The following is a 20,528-nucleotide window of genomic DNA, read 5'->3' on the forward strand; positions in this document are numbered from 1 at the left end:
ATATTGATTATCCTTTGACATGAGGAGCTTCATGACAATCAAACACGAGGAGTTAGAAAACATTTTCCACCAAGCTTTGTGGATTACTCTGCTGTTTCACGCTAGACCATAGCCAAACATAATCTTAACATGTCCTGCTGTTTCACGCTAGACGATTACCAAGCAAAATCTTATAATGTCCGTTTATGAAATAATTAAAAATTTCATTGAAATTACAACTGTCCATAAATGTCATAAAGCACAACCCCAACTTTACGACGACTCAGGATAACAGCTCCCAATCCTCGCGCCGTCCCGATTCGTAAACCGATGCATTTTAATCCTCACCTCCGTCTCATCCAACACAGCACTCTCCTCATCCCGATCCGAAGCAAGAAACACCATCGTATACAGCGCGAGCTCAAACTCGGGCGACACGCCTATAAACATGGTGGAGACTGGTTTGACCTGGCCATTCCATTCAAGCTGGAGGGAGAGGACATGTTCTGTGCCGCTTGCGGGCTAAAAAAAAAGGGAAGTAAGGACAGGAAGACGCTGTGAAGCAGGAAGGGAGGGCACTTACACCACGACGTCTAGGCAAGATATATCCGAGATAGTTTACTTTTCCCTTCTTTTCTTGCACGAAAAAGTTAATCCAGTTGTGGAAGCCGACGACTTCTCCGTTCCGTGTTTCGCCGACGAAACAGTGCTCAAAGGCTGATGAGTCTCCTGCTATGACTCGTTTGTATGTCTAGTAAGGGGTAGCGAGAGGTGGTTAGCGATCAGCACAGACATGTATGATCATCGTGTGTTTATAGTATTGGAGGGGGGTTTTGCATAGCATACACTGGAAATAAGCAGCAGACTACCCAACTCACATCAAACCAAATACTCCACAGCTGGTTTTTGAACTTGTTGAGTTCTGGAGGAGACACGTTCTTGGCAACCAGATAGCTATTCAAACCCAGGACATGTTAGTACAATGCCTTCACCACCACAAAAAAGCCAAACACGAGCAATAAGCAGTTACGTACCTATGCAGATACGTCATTACATCCGTCTCACAACAAGCATCCACAAACCTCCTCATCTCACTCTTCTCATTCTCACTAAACGTCTCTGCAGTCCCCGCCTCAGCCACATAATTATCCAGCAGGCCATAGAACGCACTATACGTTGGCCGATCCTTGAATATCCCTGCATCTACATGTGCAAATAAGGGACGTGATGCGACGTCACCATTCTCGTACACCCTTTTACCACCCTGCGTGTCGAGGATTACGGATGCGTTGGAGCCTGGTGCACCGACTGACATGCGGTTTGTGTCGAGGGACCAGAGACGGGCCATTGCGGTGGACATGGATGAAAGCTCGGATTGGGTGGGGGTTGTGTTTTGGGTGGTGTGTGGGACTTGTTGTTGTTGGGGTGGTGTTATGGGCTGAAGAGGCTGCAGGGAGATTGCTGTATCAAAGAAAACGAGTTACATGTCATAAAAGACTGGGACGATTCAATACATAGTCCTACCGGCAGGTGGAGCACTCTGAGGCTGCGAGTTCGATCCAACAGCACCAGCATAACTAACAGGAGCCTGTCCAACCTGCTGTACTTCAGGCTGCTGTTGAGTTGGCACAGGCTGCTGCTGCTGCTGCTGATTTTGAGCATTGACATCCACTCCGAGGAATGACAGTATCCCAGCGAGTAATGGCGACTGTTGCTGCTGTCCATTACCGCCGTTTCCGAGTAGCGCAACGAGGACTCCTATAAGTGGGTTCTGGCCTGCAGAATTTGGGATTGGTTGGCCGTTCTATGTGTGAGATTCATAATGTTAAATGTTCGTTGCGAATGTTTGTGTGTTTGGAGGATGGAAGCGTAACGGAATGAGAGAAAGCAATTGATACGTGCATCATCAGTTTGCTTTCTACAGTTGCAGAGATCTAGTAGGCCTCCCATCTCGACCAGCGCTTGGTTTAACTTGAGCTAATGTGGGATTGGTGCTGAAAAGAAAAGGTCTGCTCTAAACTACCATTTGAAGAACCAGAACGTGATTTACGCTAGATCACAAACGAGACGAACGAATTACCGCAAAGCACAAGATCTAACCCCGAAAAACAATCTTATCATATATCTATATACGTTGGCCAAATGTAAAAACTACACCAAGTCCTCTCTCTTCGTCCCATCATCATACCACCATCTTCCCCCTTCCATAAACTACATAATCAGCGACGAAACATCTTCAACACCGTCAACACGACCCACACAAACGCAGCCGGTCCAGCAAACACACACCATGCCAGCGCAGTCGATATAACCGATGGCGTAATTCTAGCAAACACCTGGTTTACTTGATCCCTCGTATCCTCCACCCGTCCCGAGTTATCAATCACGATATCTGCGAGTTTACGTTTGTTTTCAATCGGCATCTGCGATGCGATGCGTTGGGATGCGGATTCTGCAGTCGAATTGTCGCGTTTCATGAGACGGTCTTTTTGGATTTCGTCTGGGCTACATAGTAAGAGGATATAATGGTATTAGATATCGTGCTGGTTGTATAAAACCACAGCTCAACATAACAAACCACATCATGACATACCAGTATACAACAACAACCACATGCACCCACTTATTAATCCCACTCTCCAACAGCAGTGGCGTATCCATAACCAGCACACGACTCCCACTCAAGAAAACCCACAACAACTGCCTCAGCATCTCCATTCGTATATGTGGATGCGTGATGCGATTCAACTTTTTGCGTGCCTCGGCATCCTTGAATACTAGACTGCCCAGTTTCTCACGGTTTAGAGTCCCATCTGGCAGGATTACATCGGGGCCAAAGGTGGCTGCTATTTGTTTTAATGCTGGTTGGCCCTTTTCGACTACACTGCGTGCGATCAGGTCGGCGTCTACTATCGGGATGTGCAGAGAGGAAGAGAGGTGCTTGGAGACGGTGGATTTGCCGGTTGCGATGCCGCCCGTTAGGCCTACGACTTTCATTGTTGTAGTTATTACTATTTAGTTGGCAGTTTGGAAGTTTGGAGTTGACTTTGATTTTTCGAAACACCGAAACACGAGCTGGGACGCGTTTTGAGGGTTGTACTAGTACTTTACTTTCTTTACTTTACTTTCTTCTTTTCATTTTAATAGAAATATGAGCTGAAAGATATTAAAATTCGTGGTTTTTTTGGACGATATGATATTATTGTTTTAACATATGAGGAGAATACTCTACTACTTTGCTACACGTTCTTACGCGTTGTCGTACACCAACATCAACCAACTCACTATCTCACATAACAACACACGTTTCATCCTTCTGCCTCTCCGCAATCTTCTTAACCTCTCCATCAAACAGCTCCCTCAACTCCCTCACATCATTCTCCATCGCCTCACTCGCCCTAACACTTCCACTCAACCCCTTCTCAGCCGCAACCAACCACCTCCGCGCCTCATTCAAATCAGCTTTAACCTCTTCATCACCAACTTTATACCCCACATTAAATATCTTGACCAAATTCAGTTGTGACGGCGTAAAACCCTGTGTCGCAGCCATACGAAAGTACTCGATGGCCTTCCATAGCGATTTCGGGAGGTAATATCCGTATAAGTGCATGTTTGCGTAATCGTGTTGGGCTGCTGCGAGGCCGGCTGTGGCTGCTTGTTTGCACATGATGGTGGCCTTCTCCATATCCTTCATATCTGGGTCGCGGTATATTAGGACGAGGCCGTATGTTGCTTCGACGTTTCCTAGTAAAGAGAGATGTATCAGTGCGTGTAAAACAATGGGTATGATAGAATTAGGGTCAAATGCTGCGAAAACAAAGTGCAGAAACAAAAGCCAGCGCAGTTGTCAAGATTGCAATCCACACACTACATTCACACACTACAGCACATACCTAAGTGATGAGCCTTCATCAAATACTCGTGCGCAAGCTTCAGATTCCTCGGCACCTTATTCCCATTCTTGAACATGAATCCAAGAGCCATCAACGCATCCACATCATTCTTACTTGCTGCCTTGCGCAACAATTCGACACCAGCTGATGCATTTGTCGATAGTTTAGCACTTCCAACCCAGGTCTGTGCTTTAGGATAGCCTTTTAAGGCGAGTGATTCCATGTGGTGTTTGGCGAGTTTGGATTCTTCTGGAGTTCCTATATGTAGCGAAAAATGAAGAAAAGCCGGGATGGTCGTGGTCAAACCGTGACGAGAGTAGTACCTCGTGAGAGATACATGGCGTATCTGAATTCGCATTCTAGGCCGCCGAGATTTGTGCCTGCTTTGAAGAGTGCGAGGCCTACAGGTCGTGTTACTAGATATGAGACGTGGTTTAGTTGATAGTTTTACGTTCAAGGGGCAGAAAAAACATTTAAACCAATCAAACATCCAACCACTCAACATACCTTTACTAATATTACACATCACGGTTCCAAGTATACCCATATCATCTGGTGAGCACACTAATGAATGCAAACAAATATTAGTAACCCAAGAAGCATATGCATTGGCAAATTGAATATCACAACCCTCATCCTACACATACGTTTGGCAAGATCAGAAGTTAGATTTGGATTAGGAGTGTTGAGCGAGTCGACTGCCAGATCAACGACTTGTTTAGCGACAGTTCCATTGACTTTGATTTCATTCTTGTTGTATAGCGATTGGTACTGAGATAGAGATGGTAAAAAGTCTATGCGAGACAAAGCTTCATTAGGACGTGCTGTGTGTGATGGTGTTTCAACGAAGAGTTCACACCACGAACGTCAGGTTCCTTTTTCCTAATGAGACAAGAAGACGATTAAAGTTGAGTACATTCATACCATAAAAGAAGACAGCAGTGCACAACATAGATCGTTACAGGTTGCTTGGGTCGACATTAATATCCTTGAATATTCCACCAAATTGATTTGTGGTAATAGTCCGTGCATGGCGTAAGTGACGCGTCCACGCCGTGTTTCGTAAGTGCAGCAATACAATGCGAAGAAGGTTCATTTCTTTCTCTTCCTCTCTCTCTTAATAAGTCTCCACCTTTTTCCAAACTTCAAAAACCAGTAACTTCATATAGCAATCAAGATGAATCCACTTCCAATGAGACCAGTGCAATCAAAGGCGAGCCATTCTATGAAGAGACTGGTGCTCTGTAGACATGGAGGTACCGTACTTTATACTGTTTGAATCGTGTGTTTTCAAACGACGAAGATTTGATGTTTCCTTCATTTCTTTTTCGTGATGTAGAGACGAGTGCCAACTACAAGAAGCTGCTACAAGGTTAGATAACGCATCTTCCTGCATATGTCATCAGTCGCGCTAATATCGTGTTCTTAGGACGAGGAATTGATTTGCCTCTAAACGAACGTGGTGTGGTTCAAGCCAAATCACTCGCCGAGAGATTGAGAACTGAGACTGTGGCAAGTACCTTGATTCCCGATTAGTATCTACAATCGTATGCTGAATGCAATTTCTCTATTAGGAATTCGTCGGTACTTCAAACCTGAAGGCATGTCAACTACACGTCATGTGCATAGCCGAACTCATACTAACAACACACTCTGCTTTTTACTTAGCGAGCACAAGAAACAGCCAAAATAGTGCGCCAACACCACCCAGCCGCCACCTGGTTTGAAAACCCAGATCTAGCTGAAATATCGTGGGGTGCTTGGGAAGGTACAACTGCGACGGAAGATGTTGAATCCCTGCTCCGGAATTGGGATGAAGGAGACTATGAGGCGTGTGCTCCTGGAGGTGAATCGCCGTTTGTGGTGGAAGAGCGCTCCGTGTCGCTCATCTATAACTTGATACGGGCGAGGCAGGAGGATAATCTAGTGTGAGTGATATATAAGTGTCGCATGGTCTCGTTTTTACATTGAGCTCTAACACTCCCTTCACATGCAGGTTTATTCTACACGGCCGCCTCCTACGCATCATAATGTCCTCCCTAATCCACCGCAACCTATCACAAATGGATTCCTTCCGACATCATAACTGTAACATCAACGTCCTCGATGTTGAAATCATGGATCCAGCATCATCTTCGCAGCTGTCGAGTGAGGTGCAACCTGTAGATCAGGAAACGAGACGGGCTACTGGATCTGCTCTGTCGCATCCACAGGATATGAAGATAACGGCTACGATATTAGATGACTGTACGCATTTGACTGATTATCTTTTGTAATGTGTTTTGGTGTTGGGGGGTGGTGTATTTATAGACGAATAAAAAGGTTGGCTTCATAATAGAATATTTCATCTCGTGTGGATTTTTTGGCGTTGCGGGGTAAACTACGTGATACACACGAATCATATCGAATACACCCATGAAAGCGTGCCATAACACACTCCTTTCGTGTAAATGACGTGTGAAGTCTCCTCTGAATCCCGATTGGCGTCACTGATGCACAACCACATTCACACTTCATAACATATAGAGAATGGCAACATCAAAAGTAAAGTACTCTCTAGTAGCGCCACAACGCACTCCAACCCCCGTAAAGAAGGTAGAAAGGGTGCTTTCGCTCGTCGAGTTGTGCCAGAAACAATTGATGAGAATACCTCGTGAGTGTTTCTTTGTTGGTGGATTCGTCAGGTATTTCTAGTTGCTGACATGTACACTGGGAATAGAACTGTCGAATACGTATGTTGGACGAGGTGAGTGTCGGATGAACATTTGGAAACCATCGGATTTTGAGAGTTGTGGGGAAAGTGGTGATTTGGTTGGTGATGAGGAGGTAGAGGTGTGGTTACACGCATGTTTTGGACTCTTCTCAACGAGGTTCCGATCAACATTGCTTCCTCGTATCGTTGTCATTGGCACATCGCACTATTCGCAACACCCAATTTCACCATGTTACAACCAACATGTGTTTACATGCTAACTTTCTCGTTGTTATTAGTACCTTACGCTTTACTATATCCAATCATGGTCAACTTTACAGAGAAACAGGCAAGTGCTCTCCCCTCCACACTGTCCTCCTAATTCCTGCTGGTATTTTTCGTATCCTCGACGATGATATCTGATCCTTCATGCCTTGCCCAAAACTTCCAACTAACGTCAAACAACAGCTAGAAACATTCGAAAGGAAAAACCCAGATATCATCCCAGACTGTGACGAACTATGGCAGAAAATATACCTGAAGCTCAACCCGTCGTCGCAACCACAAGAGTCGACACTTGTTACATCATGGAGGAAGCTAGTATACAAGGAGAAGAAGATGCAAGAAGAAAAGAGGCTGAATGCTGTGGATAGGATTAAGAGGAGGGCTGAAGAGGAAGGTAAATGATGTCAAGCCATCGCGAGGCAACACTGGTTGTTTTTTGGTGATGAGAGATACATGATTGGATCCACGGCTATGGTGATATATCACACCGCAATCATCTCACCATCCCTGCCTTTTCTTGTAACGACAGCCAAGAGAAAAGACGAAAAGAAAACAATCTTGCTCCAACCATCATCAATGTCTAAATCTAAGCAAGTTAAACTTGGATTCAAGATGGATCCTGCCAAGCAGGCGAGACAGGTGGCGAGGCAGAAGGAGGTTTCTGCTACAAAGTAAGATAGTAGCATATTCATCGCGTCCTGGGTGTTTTTTTGGCTTACATGGACGTTTGGGTTTGCATAGTCGTACTATTGACGCACTCAGTAAACCGATACGGAATTTGAGTGTATGTGTTTGTCTTTGATTCATTATGTGATTCATTATGTATTAGTGATTCTGACAAGTGTTGTGATAGGAGGAACCATCAGTATCTCGAAAGAGATAGCGTCTCCTTCAACGTCTGTTATGTCTGGCGCTTTTACCTTATTGTACATTATAGTAACCATTGCTTCGGCCTGTATATCAAAAGAGGACATTCCCTTATAGAACCCATAGAAGTCATACATTCAACATTTGAGATAACATAGTGCTTATGCTGTAACATGATGCAAACATAGTGCATTTTGCTTTTTGTATAAGAGATTTAATGCATCATAACAATACATATAATATTCAAGACACGCAGCCATCGAGTCGCTGCACCAGTGGCTCTCAATAACAGCGTTTCATATCTCATAGACTTGGGATCCTTCCGAGATTCGGGTGCCGGGATCAAGAAGATATTGTCTTTGCTGGTGCTCTGGCTTGCAAGGAAACCTCCACGTCATCATATTTGAGTTACTTTTATCTCGCAACGTTTTTCTCTTGAACATAGGTAATGCAGCGGTCCCAAGCCCGGAGAAATGGAGACGGCCTATACTACTAACGACTTCCGTACTCAACTAGTAGAGTGTACAGAATAGTAGAAAGAAGGTATCAGAATGTAAAGAAAAGAGCTGCACACTTTTTGCTCAAATATTGTCTTGTATTGAATGTCACATGATGATCGTGCTGCGAATAGTCGGGCGAAAGCTCCAGCAGATGGGGATGGCACTAATGAGATATAAAAGGCTTGATACACAGCACCCAAACCCGGAATGCTAGAACCCACAGAGATTCTCCTCGAAAAACAAGAATAATTTGATTCAACAATTGGTAAACACGAGCTTGTCCTTTGGTAAAGAGACATCTCTTAATGCAAAAAATACAGCATACACCTCACAACTACCAAGTCTTTGCACCAGGCCCCAGCACCTTCTCAATAATCGCATCACACTTCTCAATAAACTTGTCAACTTCCTGTTTCGTAGTTTGTGTGCCAGCACCAATAAGATGTTGCCTTGCCGGTGCTCTGTCTTGCAGGAAACTACCTGGTTGTGCCTTCACTCGCACTTCGTCCGATATGGATGCCCATATTGTTGTGTCGCAGCCTTGTTGTGGTGTTCGTAACGAGTTCTGTGTGTTGGGATGTGTGGTGGTAAGCCAGCAGATGTGGATTCACAGGCAAAATGTGCTTTTTTTTGTCGTCATACAAGTACGAGCGACAAAGTTAATTGTTACCTTCAAAGCATTATAAAATCCAGGAAGCGACTTTTCAACACCGGGCGTCTCAGTCCAGCATGGATGCATTGTATAAAACAAGACTCTTTCTTTGCCAGATCCGTATTTTGTGGTTTGTTCTTCTGCCCATCGCTAATAAAAAGTAAAGGAAAGTTACGCCAATGCGGTCATAACGTCTGTCATACCGATACTGGAAACTTACATTAGTCATTTCGACTTGTCGCCTCTTGTCTTGAGCATACGACATGACACCATCATATGGATTCAGTTTCTCGAATTCCAAGTCATCGGCATCAAGTGCTTTGTTGTACATTCCAGCTGATGATCTAACATGTAGAGTCGTTTGTGTCAAATGAGTTAACATCCAATCAGAGTGTTAACGGCTTTTTTTCGCCGGTTTCTGTTGGCTAGGCTCACTATCGACCAACCCGCCGCCCCTTATATCAGCAGAATGAACTTACACAGTAACGACCCTCGCATCATCGGTAGACTCCAGCACAGGAGTCAACAACCTCGTCAAGAAATACGTTCCTAAAGAATTGAGTGCAAAACTAGTCTCAATCCCTTCACTAGTCAGCTCCCGTTTCGTAGACATGGCTCCGGCATTGTTTACAAGAACGTGCAGGGGCTTGTGTTCTGCAACAAACGAGTCTGCGAATGATTTTACAGAGTGGAGCAGTGACACGTCACATATCGCGACTTGGACGTGTTGGTTTCTGTTTGTAAGGGAGGGAATGTTTGAATGTCAGAAATGGTTGAGGGATACATACTGGATTTTTTTTTCCATTGCGTCACATACCCAGTCTCCTTAACAATCTCGTCTTTAGCTTTCGCACCAGCTTGAGGGTTTCGACATAGCATCAAGACATTGGCACCTCGTTGAGCGAATTCCTTGGCTGTGCTGAAACCTAATCCAGAGTTGGCACCTAAATCAAAAAATGTGGAGCCATATACTCAATGCAATCAGTAAGAGCAAGCCTTTGGTACCAGTGACAATTATAGTCTTTTCCTTGAGGTCCTTATCCAAAGCACCCGGCGTAAACGACAGAGAAGCACGTTCAAATCCAGATTTGGTGTATTCTCGTAGTCCGATTGCAGCAAATACCTATGTGAATCCACCAAAAAAAAATGCTTGAGCTAATGTTGTAAGATAGATCTCGAATGCTTCATCATACAGTAGATCTGTATCCAACATGAATAGATTCCAGCAAAGAGGATAGCATTATGAAGTCAAACAAGCTTTTAATCCAAAGAAGAGTAATGTCTGGCTCTTTTTGCAATGCGGGAATGTCAGTACTGATGTTTTGAACGGTGATCAGATATGCGATCGCTGCACCAAATGGAATTATATGGAGAGCACGACTTGCCTGCTATTGCCACGTAGATATTCCACTGTATTCCTCTCTGTTCGTTGTGGGTTTCTCCGTAGCTACGATCGTCGTGATTTTCAAAAATTTGGAAGTTGGCAAAGAATGGATGTGCGAGCTGGTTTGCCAGGGACGATTGGAAGGACACCGCTGATAGAGTTAAAGTCCCTAACCGAGCTCTGTGGTGTCAGAATCTTCGGTAAAGGTACGTGATTTAGCTGTTTGTGATGTGTTGTCGCTGCATTACAACTTGGAAGCTTGGATGAACCGGACGGCAACGTGTGGAATCACGCTTTGAACATCTTTATGCTCTTGTCTGATGCCACAATTGCGTCTTTTGACGTGGATGTTCAACATTTGACATTATGAGCTCAATGTTCTGCCGACAACTTTTGACATTACATTAGCTAACCCCACATCTAACTAGCTGAATTCCTGTCACCCGGTGGCAGCGTCAAAGATCGCGCAGCCCTTCGTATAATCACAGATGCAGAATCCAGTGGCAAGCTAAAACCAGCTGGTACTTTGGTCGAAGGAACAGGCGGAAACACGGGCGTAGCTCTCGCCCTCATAGCACGCTCACGAGGCTACAAATGCATCATATGCATGACTCGCACAATATCACTCGAGAAACGTGCCCTGCTCCACACATTCGGTGCTCAAGTTGTCTTGACAGAACCAGTGCCCTTCACAAACCCACAGCACTACTACCACGTCGCTGCATCCATCGCATCAAAGACTCCAGGCGCATTCTTTTGTAACCAGTTTGAGAATCTGAGTAATTATGCAACGCATTATGAGGGGACTGGACCGGAGATGTATGTGCAGTCTGGGAGGGAGATTGATGGGTTTATATGTGCGGCTGGCACGGGCGGGACGCTGGCTGGTGTGTCGTTGTATTTGAAGGGGCAGGATCCTCGGATAAAGTGTTTTTTGATGGATCCTCCGACGTCGCATCTATATCATTATGTCAGGACGGGTGAGCTGCGGCCGTTAGAGGGGAGTGATGCTGGGTTGGAGGGTATTGGGATTGATAGAGTTACGGAGAACTTTAAGAAAGCTAAGCTTGATGGTGTAAGTACAAGCTTTGTGTTTGGGTCTGCCGTTGTCTCGACAAAAGTATTTCTAATGGCAGCCTACACTTTTTTTCTCCTTCACAATTCAGGCATTAACAGGAACAGCACGTGAAGCAATCGAAATGGCATACTACATCCTGAAACACGAAGGCCTCTTCCTAGGAACCAGTGCATGCTTCAATCTTGTCGGTGCTTGCAAACTTGCGCTTCTCCTGAAAAAGTCTGGTGCTGCTCCGAGAGCTATAGCCACGATATTATGTGATTCGGGTGATCGCTACCTGTCGAAAATATATAGTGGAGAGTGGTTGAAGGAGAATGATTTGGTGCCGGTTGCGAGGGGGCTGGACTTTATACAGGTGGATGGGAATTTGTAGAATAGGAGGAGGGGTTTATTGGTGTATTTATAGTTCAAATGTAGTCAAGTTAGTATATCATTCATTCAGGACATCGGTTTAAACAGTCAGGAAGAGTTCGGACTTTGGGGATTGAGCAGCAAAAATCATGTGAAAGACTGGCTGAAAGCCCCACAACAGCAACGTTTGAATTGCATAAGTACTGTATGTCATTGAAAAGTGTCAAGAACGTATACAAAGTTGTAATCGTTTACGTTTGGTGGGAATGCAAATACTCACTCCCCTTACGACATTTCCGACAACCAACTGTGACTCCTCCGTTCATTAAATATCTCTGAAGCAACAGGCTCAACAACCTGGTGGTCGTCTTTGTATCCTCAGAGTAGTAGCGAAACGAAATCACAATCAGCAACATATAGCCCAGCAGTTCGAACATTGTTTTTTTGTTGATAAAAGTGCGGGCTCGACAGAGAGAAGGAGAGACCGATATATTCAGCAGTCTTGGCTTGTGGTCGTTATGAGTGTAGCATCCAAGCATGTTGCAATGACAGTTGATTGTAGGGATGGAAGGGCTATGGCATGAGTATTTGCAGGTGCAGGAGTGTTTACGGGTGCCGGTATCACAGTTGCCCGTGAAGTGGTTATAGCGCTCCAGTTGGGAGCCAGCGACCGCTTATGAAAGTTTGTTTGAATCCGATCAATCGATTGGATGGCTGCCAATTGTTTTATCGAATGGTTCAGATTACACAGAGTATATCTGGATTCAAAACAACGAGATTTAGATGCGAAAGCATCCACCGAGTATCTACACCGAGAGTCGTTGATCCGAAAGTTAATGATTGGTTATGTGATTCAAAAAAATTATCTTGTACTTGTTGATCAGACATCGCTGCATGAAGGATGAGGGGAATCATAAAAGTATGCGCAACTTACTGGAAGCTGGAACACAGATATTCCAGTGTCTTTCTGTGGCTCTCTTCGTACGCTTCTCCGTCAGCTGATTGTCGCAACCTAGTCTCAGGACTTCGGAACTTCGTCCAGGTGAAATATTTCAGTGATAAACAATTTCCATTCAGCTGAAAGCGCTTTCGGACAAATCTCATTTCACTCGTTTGAGTTAGGTGAATGATGTGCAATTACACACGATTGGTGGTGACCAACAAAAACAAAAACGTTTCACGATCGCGACTCCATTGCTGCCTATGCAGCGTGCTCAATATACAAGTTCCTGCCTTGTTATGTACAAACGTCTCAACACTATATACAAAGTCCTCCTTCCCCTTTATATATTAGATGCCAAAGCAGGATATTTCCCCTTTGCACCATTACCCTCCTGTCCGTCAAACATTTTGGGCGCAATCGTCTTTGCGGTCGGTGGTCTCGTAGTTCTTTCAAAAGCCCAGTGCCCCAAATTAGCCGTGACGAAAATCACGATCACAAGCATCATTATAGCCACGTTTGTAGACATGGAGTATAGTGATAGTGACTGTAAGATGGTTTCACCAGTTTCACCGCCTGTGAGACAACCGTGGTCGGTCGTCATGCAGGTGAAGTTTAAGCCTGTGAATTCTGTTTGAGCCCTATATGATGTTTTTGGACGGTTAGAATGAGCATACTGCTACTGACCAAAAACTGATAATCAAAGGAATCAAAATCAAGACAACCAGCTTGCTAAGCTTACCACGCATGGAATCCAAAGAATAGAGGATCAAGCCATGATACGATCAGTAACGGTTTCGGTATACTTGTAGGTACGGTGACATAACCAGCGAATCCAGCAAAAACTAATCAATGGTATACGCGTTAGATATGGGCAACCAAGGGAAAGGCTTTTTTTGTTTGCGGGTAAAATTACTTGTCGACACAAAAAAGAATAATGAAGTACGTATACGTACTTCCAATAAGAACCAACGACCACGTCAGTGATCCACTGACGGACCCAGTCAATGACCCGAACAAACACCCATAGGTATGACCGCTCAAATATACTAGATTTCCAGCAAGGAAATATATGAAAAATGATGCCAGATTTCTCTGTAAGCCAACACTATTGTAGAAACAAAGTGAGTGGGATGTTTCCACCGTTACGAGCCAAAATACAAAGGTTTTCAACAATACAGACAAACTTACAGGAAGTAAACTGCAGTCAATGTTGGCGTAGTGAGCCAAAGGTATTGAACCCATGTGGCGAAGTACTAAAGTTTGAAGTGAAATGAGCATCATGTATTACGATGTGCCTAATTTTGCTGATCCTTTTAGTAGCAAGAACCGTCGTGAACGTACCAAGGCCCAAAACGCCATACTACCATCATACATCCCAGCTTGCCGTTCCCTCATATACAAATTCAGCCTCAGGGGCATCTTCAACACAATACCAAAAATGGCTGTAAAGAATCTGTTCAATCCAAACATGAAGAAGAATCCAAGACGGGATTTAGATCCACTTTGATTTAATGGCATATCTGACCATAGGATGCCAAAGAGACTACAAAAGGGCATGGTAAGATGATTAGTTCACTGCGTCACAATACACTGATATGATTCTTGCAATTTTTTGCAGCTGACAAAGCTCCCCAAAAGTCAGCACCCAAAAATACGACCAATGCCGACACATACATGATAAATATCGAATTAGATATCAAACCCATCATAATAAGCGGCCTGTCTCTCAAATATATCTTCCACTGACGGAACATGAGTAGGGACACTCTCCACAACCAGTTAACAACCGGGAAGGCCCATATCGACCTCTTTTCTGTCTTCAAACGAGTTTCCGGTGGAGTCACGTATGGTGGGAAGACTCGTTGATCGAATCGTCTCTTCCAAACAAGTGCCAGATGGTTGATTCGTGTGGCTGATATTTCGAGGTTACGGTGTGATGATGTGTCGAATGTCGCCATGTCCTGTGAAAGGTGTGCTCGTTTGAGTATATGCTTTGAAAAAGTCCCAAGATATTTTGAAGCCATACCAGGAAATGATCAGCAGGGTTTGTCAACACAGGCACTGGATGTCCCATCTTGGAGAAATGTCTTGCGGCGGCTGAAAAGGGTCAGCAAGACACGGTAAGTCCACTTGAAACTCACGAACCGCAAAAACGTTGGTTGAGCTTACCTGCTACAGTTCCGAAAAACAAGACTTGACCACGAGCCATAATCAACACCTTATCAAACAAGTCCAAGATTTCTTTTCTAGGCTGATGAATAGAAACCATGACTGTTCGTTGCCCTTCCACAGCAGCACTTCGTAGCAGGTTGATGACGTTGAAGGCACTGAATGCATCTAGTCCAGACTGATATCTTTCGAGTTAAGACCATTCCCTTTTTGCTTGGTTTTCAGCGAAAATGCACTTACAGTAGGTTCATCCAGCATCATAATCTCAGGTTCTGACAAAAGCTCCATAGCAATATTCAACCTTTTTGCCTCACCACCAGATATACCACGAGCTAGCGAATCACCAATCCTGGAATCTAGGCAGTCAAGCAGTCGCATTTGCTGAGCAACTTTTTGTACTCGGGCTGCCCGATCCTCTGCTGTTGTGCTTTCACTCAGTTTGAGGAGAGCGCCATAGTTCTGCAGAGCGAAAAAGGGTCAACTCTCACAGAAACAGAATTTGTTCTGAAACAAAAGATTCTTTACCAATGTTTCTCGAACAGTCAGAGCTTCCCAAAAGATATCTTCCTGTTGTACATATCCAATAGACTTGCACCATGTAGCATCACTTCTATAATTGTTGAACCGAATGTCTCCGGCTACTTGACCACCTTTTGCTCTACCACTTAATACGTCCATCAGTGTTGACTCTAAATGAAATTGCTCATTGTGAGCTATCGGATTGTTCTCTTGCATCGCAGTACTCATCAAATATCAACTTACTTCCAGCACCAGAACCACCCAAGATAGCCAACAATTCACCAGGCTTCGCTGTCCCATTCAGATTGTGCAAAATATGTTTACCGCCACTAGCGACTTGAACTTGATAATTGAGATCCCTCCAACTCAACTCAACACCACCAGTAGATTTACGCCACGGACTCTTTCGTGGCGTTACCGTAACCGGCGATTGCAAATCAAATCCTTCATCTCTTGCCACTTCTACTTTACTCGGCAGGACACTTTGCTGTCCCACAGGAACCTTCATTCCCTGCATATTGACTATTTGCTGCGAGAATCGATGGGTGGGCAGATTCATATACAGCGACTCGTCACTCGGTTTCGAACAAACACTCCTTATGGTTCCTTGTTCAGCAGCTATGGCATCCGCCATCCAATACTTGAGCGATGCAGTGGGTACGCGATCATACGATGCAAATGATTTCGGTGATGCTGGTGATTGCGGTAGTGGTTTGTTTAATGGAGATGTTGGAGACGTGGTCGTTGTCGGAGAAGTTGCATCTGACGTGGGTGACTTTGGTGATATTGGCGATGGTATATGTAGTGATGATGGTGATAATGATGGCGATGCTGAAGGTGCTGGTGATTGCGGAATGGATAGTCTGTTGGTTGAGCGAGAGCTTGATGCGATAGTTGTTGGGCTGGTGGTTGTTATAAACGGAACATCTAAATATGTTGCATTACCAGGTGATTGTGGTGGCGGAATGGCTACGGCATAAGTATTTAGAGGTGCCGGAATCACAGATGCCCGTGAAGACGTAATAACGGGGCTGTTTACAGATTCCACTAAAGGTACTCTCGAGGCAGATGGTATAGCAATAGCATGACTGTTTATAGAAGCTGAAATAGAAGTTGACCGTGGAGACGGCATTCCTGTAGAAAGCCTGTTTACGCGTGGTGGTGGAATCACCGGTGCCCGTGAAGACATGACAGGAGCACTGTTTACAGATCGCATTACAGCTGACTGTGCGGTGGTTATTGCAGCACCGTTGTTTACATTTACAGGTGCAATCAGTGGCGATTGTTGAAGCGACGTGACTCTAGGAGATATATCATCCTTCAAAGGTGTTATCGGAGACCTAGGACCACGTAAAGGTGATCGTGGCGATCCAGCACTGCCTGGTGGTCGTGGTGATAATGGGCTTGTACTGCTGCTGTTGTACAGAGACTGCCCATTGACGTTTGCAGTTGCAATGTCCAGATACAAATTATTACTGCTAGCTGATCTTGAAGACTTCACCAAGGTCCCATTCTTCCAGTTGGGAGCCAGCGACCGCTTATCAAAGTTTGGCGGAATCCAATCCGGATTTTGTTCAGCTGCATGTTGGACCTGTATTGAACCTTTAGCATTCGGTGCTCGACGTTTCCGTTCTGGAGGTACGGGAATCGTGGATCCTATTGGTTGTGGTACTGGTAATGATGTCGGCCTTTGGCGATTGCGTTCACCCTCCGAGTAAAGGCGTTTGGGGTACACTCGTTGAGGTTGTTGCTGCTGCTGCACATTATCGGTATTGGGAGATGTCGAGTCCATTTCCAATAGGACGTTCGAGTAGCCTGGCTAATCTTGAAGTGATCTCTCTTTGACAAGCTTCAGTCTTACGTTATCAAATGCATGGTACGTCGAATCGAAAGCGGTTCCCTTTACCAAGCAAACAAAGCAAAAACACACCAATCACAATACACTGAAGATTCGGAGGTCTGGTATATCAATAGATCTACGTTCACATTCATGGTTTAAATCATCTCATCTCATGCCCGTACGTCGGAGTAACCAAAAATGCGAAATGCGTCGCTCAACATTGAATGCCAATATTTTCGACCATGAGAACAATAACCAGGCACAGTTCTCCCTCATCTACACATATTCATTTTACTATGATCTAATTTTACATTTGGCGCGTTGATCTACGCCGTTTGGCAATGCTAACTATGCTACGACTTCGATCGAGTCACACCTGATGGCTCTATCCAGCAAAGACGAGAGCCTTTCTTCGCTCATGTGATCACGGAATTTCACAGCTATTTCCATAATACGGAGGAGTTTAGCATTTGCTTTACTACGTCGCTTCTCTACAGCTTCCAATAGCATATCAACATCAATCCCCTCCTTGGTCGTGTAGTCAAAAATACAAGCTTCTCTAAGTCTGAGACTATATCATGCAAGAATTGATTAAACATGGGCATCTTCTCGTCAAATGCTCCGTCAAATCCTTCCAGTTCAGGCTGCTCCAGATTCCGTGCGTATTCTGGCACCAGACTGGGATCAAAGGGTGGAAGAGTCAAAATGTCCTGCTGATACAAGATTCTTATAAACGTAAGTTTATGGCCGACGGATTTCAGAAGGGCGTTGAGATCTCCTCTTTGAGCATTGTCTGAAGATATCATCGAGACAGCAAGTTCACTTAATTCACCAAGGACTGGCCGGGAGACCGTCTATGACGTACAAGGAGGAGATCTACCAGGGTCGATGCATTTACAGCTATGAAGCTAGTTACATCTATAGGGGGATTTGGGTCTATAGCGGCGCTGACATGAGTGAATCCTGAGCGAAAGGCCTCAAGCTATTGTTGCCCCATTTTACCCCGGTAAGCCAACTCTCGCAAGCATGCAAACGACCTACTATCGGGACTGTCTATCAAGAAGCCATTGTCGACGGTCAAACTAATCAAGGTTTCTCGACTATGGTTTAAAGCGGCAAGGCTAAGAGGGAGGGTCCGGCCATCGGTCGATTCTACAGTGAAGTGAGACAACTTCGTTCGAGCCAGCAACGGTGACATTATCCACAACAACAGGTGCCAGACTTGCAGCTCTAGTTTCTTTATATTTGGTGGTTGATCACAACAACTTGCCAACTTTGCGCCTCCCAGAATTCTCTACTATTCGGATGTTCACATTCCGAACTTATTGCATGCTTTACAGACTAGAGCCATATTCATGAGACATTGGTTTGCTGCTGTCTCCTCCAGACGTTTAATGTGTTCGGAAATGACGAGAAGCAGCTCGGTCGGTACTATGATCTTCTTTATAAGGTACTTGACATAAGTCCATAATTTTGATACTATTGATACAACGGATGTTGTTAAGATCCTTTAACTGGAGCAATAGAAAAAGCAGTTTGGAATCTGATAATGTACTAGATGTATCTATCTACTGGGTTACCTGTATACTAATATGAAGCAATTCCAACGATGCTGTTTACTGCAGTCTCCGAGATGACCAAATGTTTCATGTTTAACGATTTCAAGCGCAGTATTTAAGCTCCAACTTAGCGGTGCAGAAAGCGCGTTTGAGGTGAAGAACTGAGAACGAATGAGTATATGGCCATCGTGCAAATGTGAGAACTAGCCTTATCCGCGTTGGATCAAATTCACACAAAATTAGTGACGAAAATGCAAAGTAACTCTATACATCATAACATATATATCTATAACGGCTGAAACTGCTCCCCCGAAGTCTCATACTCATACATATCCAGTCCCACAATACACGACTCTCTAACAACCCGCACAGGATCTTTCGAATACTTTTGCAAAACAGGCAGACAGTCATCTGTAGCTATTGACCCTAGCGCTTCAGCACATTCATGTCGAACCATTCCTTCTTCGGATTCATTCGATAGTGTCTATGGTAGGTGTTGACTTTAGCCAAAGGGATCAAAAACGAGATGTGCTGAACTTGGATACCTTAATCAAGGAAGGAATAGAAGCCGTATGCTGCATTTGTCCAAAGACATATGCTATTTCATGTCTGAATAGCGCCGACTCGTCTTTGAATCCTTCTGCGAGAGCCTGCGTTGCATTGCGTTAGGCGATGCTAACAGTTCTCACCTCAAAAAAAACAAGACCCAAGCAAAACGTACGAGCACAGACTCCTCATCGCCTCTATTCCTCAACGCAAACATAGCCCGATACCTCTCAAACAACGGCAGAGAAGAATCCAATAACGTTTCCTTTAACTGTGCTGTTGTTTTGGGTATGGTGCTTGGAGGTGCTGGATCGATTGAGGTATACATACTAGTAACAGTAAACGACTTAGTTAACCATAACCAAAAAAACCTTTTTCAAAGCTATGGCACCTGTACCTTGACGTATCCTCACTCCCACCATCCCTGCTCTTCCGCTCCTCATACGCAATCTTCTCAATAGCCAGCTCGCACGTCTCTGCCACTACACGCACTGGATCGTGGCGATATGTTTCGAGTACTGGTAGCGCGGAGGGGTTTGCGATTGCTCCGAGTGCTTCTGCGGCCTATGCGTTAAAGAAATCTCAGGTTTTTTTTGTTGGACTTTGAAACATTGGATCTGATCAGAACATACCTCATGCCTAACCATCGCATCCTCTCCAACGTCCGACAGCACAGTATACAGCGTCTTGTTTGCATACGAGTTCTTCATTTGGCCTAGCACGTAGGCTAGTTCGTGACGGAGGAGGGCCGATGGATCGGTAAATGCTAATGAAAAAAGCACGACGGGTCAATAAGAAGACATGAATTTCATAATCCAGCATGCAAATGATCATACCTTTAGATATGATATCAATAGCCTGTTCAGTTCCAAGCCCCTTGAGATAAAACAGGGCTCGGAAACGTTTGTGGAGAGCAGTTTGACCATCCTTGTTTAGGAGGAGACGTTCTAGTTCTTTGTAGTCTAGTGGCTGACCTGTCGTGCTGAGTAGGGCGTCTACTGAGACTGTCATTGTGTGGGGATGCTAGGCTAATCTCGTCAATTTCTTTCGCAAAAAAAGGCCATCGAAGTAATAATGGATGTCGCAAATCAACTTGACACGTATCGAAGCTATTTAACGCCAGATCAAGACGGGAATCGCGGTCCAACGTTCGCAAACACCCGAGATCAAAAAAAACACACTGAATCTGAGGGGGGAAAGTTTCATTTATAAGACACAAAATTCCTTTTTTACACTTTGCTCTCTTTTGGATCTCAAACAGAATACTG

General features: G+C 44.6%; 7 protein-coding genes across 7 annotated transcripts; 2 read left to right on the plus strand and 5 right to left on the minus strand.

Moving 5' to 3' along the window:
* Positions 1–252: 252 nt before the first annotated feature.
* CAB5 (dephospho-CoA kinase) lies at positions 253–2,976 on the minus strand (the record flags this gene model as incomplete). The annotated part of the gene is made up of 7 exons (XM_031171754.1): positions 253–501; positions 563–730; positions 858–933; positions 1,014–1,440; positions 1,504–1,783; positions 2,223–2,484; positions 2,573–2,976. The coding sequence occupies 7 exons, from the start codon at positions 2,974–2,976 to the stop codon at positions 253–255; spliced, it is 1,866 nt and encodes a 621-aa protein (XP_031022260.1).
* A 292-nt stretch (positions 2,977–3,268) lies between these two features.
* On the minus strand, positions 3,269–4,971 carry SmJEL517_g05829 (uncharacterized protein; the record flags this gene model as incomplete). Its single annotated transcript, XM_031171755.1, has 7 exons — positions 3,269–3,726; positions 3,876–4,133; positions 4,199–4,291; positions 4,383–4,439; positions 4,523–4,669; positions 4,735–4,757; positions 4,838–4,971. The coding sequence occupies 7 exons, from the start codon at positions 4,969–4,971 to the stop codon at positions 3,269–3,271; spliced, it is 1,170 nt and encodes a 389-aa protein (XP_031022261.1).
* Positions 4,972–5,052: 81 nt separating this feature from the next.
* SmJEL517_g05830 (uncharacterized protein) lies at positions 5,053–6,151 on the plus strand (the record flags this gene model as incomplete). Its single annotated transcript, XM_031171756.1, has 6 exons — positions 5,053–5,131; positions 5,215–5,247; positions 5,305–5,391; positions 5,450–5,496; positions 5,544–5,803; positions 5,872–6,151. 6 exons carry the CDS (start codon positions 5,053–5,055, stop codon positions 6,149–6,151), a joined length of 786 nt encoding a protein of 261 aa, XP_031022271.1.
* A 2,402-nt stretch (positions 6,152–8,553) lies between these two features.
* On the minus strand, positions 8,554–10,112 carry SmJEL517_g05831 (uncharacterized protein; the record flags this gene model as incomplete). The annotated part of the gene is made up of 7 exons (XM_031171757.1): positions 8,554–8,784; positions 8,890–9,021; positions 9,092–9,215; positions 9,351–9,605; positions 9,689–9,815; positions 9,877–9,994; positions 10,065–10,112. 7 exons carry the CDS (start codon positions 10,110–10,112, stop codon positions 8,554–8,556), a joined length of 1,035 nt encoding a protein of 344 aa, XP_031022270.1.
* Positions 10,113–10,361: 249 nt separating this feature from the next.
* Positions 10,362–11,706, plus strand: SmJEL517_g05832 (uncharacterized protein; the record flags this gene model as incomplete). The annotated part of the gene is made up of 3 exons (XM_031171758.1): positions 10,362–10,461; positions 10,684–11,330; positions 11,422–11,706. 3 exons carry the CDS (start codon positions 10,362–10,364, stop codon positions 11,704–11,706), a joined length of 1,032 nt encoding a protein of 343 aa, XP_031022273.1.
* Positions 11,707–12,967: 1,261 nt separating this feature from the next.
* On the minus strand, positions 12,968–17,107 carry SmJEL517_g05833 (uncharacterized protein; the record flags this gene model as incomplete). Its single annotated transcript, XM_031171759.1, has 11 exons — positions 12,968–13,265; positions 13,367–13,469; positions 13,581–13,732; positions 13,816–13,880; positions 13,969–14,170; positions 14,251–14,588; positions 14,654–14,724; positions 14,797–14,974; positions 15,037–15,255; positions 15,322–15,485; positions 15,559–17,107. The coding sequence occupies 11 exons, from the start codon at positions 17,105–17,107 to the stop codon at positions 12,968–12,970; spliced, it is 3,339 nt and encodes a 1,112-aa protein (XP_031022272.1).
* A 1,893-nt stretch (positions 17,108–19,000) lies between these two features.
* Positions 19,001–20,271, minus strand: SmJEL517_g05834 (uncharacterized protein; the record flags this gene model as incomplete). Its single annotated transcript, XM_031171760.1, has 6 exons — positions 19,001–19,198; positions 19,260–19,364; positions 19,436–19,589; positions 19,658–19,824; positions 19,893–20,026; positions 20,097–20,271. The coding sequence occupies 6 exons, from the start codon at positions 20,269–20,271 to the stop codon at positions 19,001–19,003; spliced, it is 933 nt and encodes a 310-aa protein (XP_031022267.1).
* Positions 20,272–20,528: the final 257 nt, after the last annotated feature.

This window comes from Synchytrium microbalum (genome assembly GCF_006535985.1).
Source record: "Synchytrium microbalum strain JEL517 chromosome Unknown SmJEL517_scf0061, whole genome shotgun sequence".
NCBI classification, from domain to species: domain Eukaryota; kingdom Fungi; phylum Chytridiomycota; class Chytridiomycetes; order Synchytriales; family Synchytriaceae; genus Synchytrium; species Synchytrium microbalum.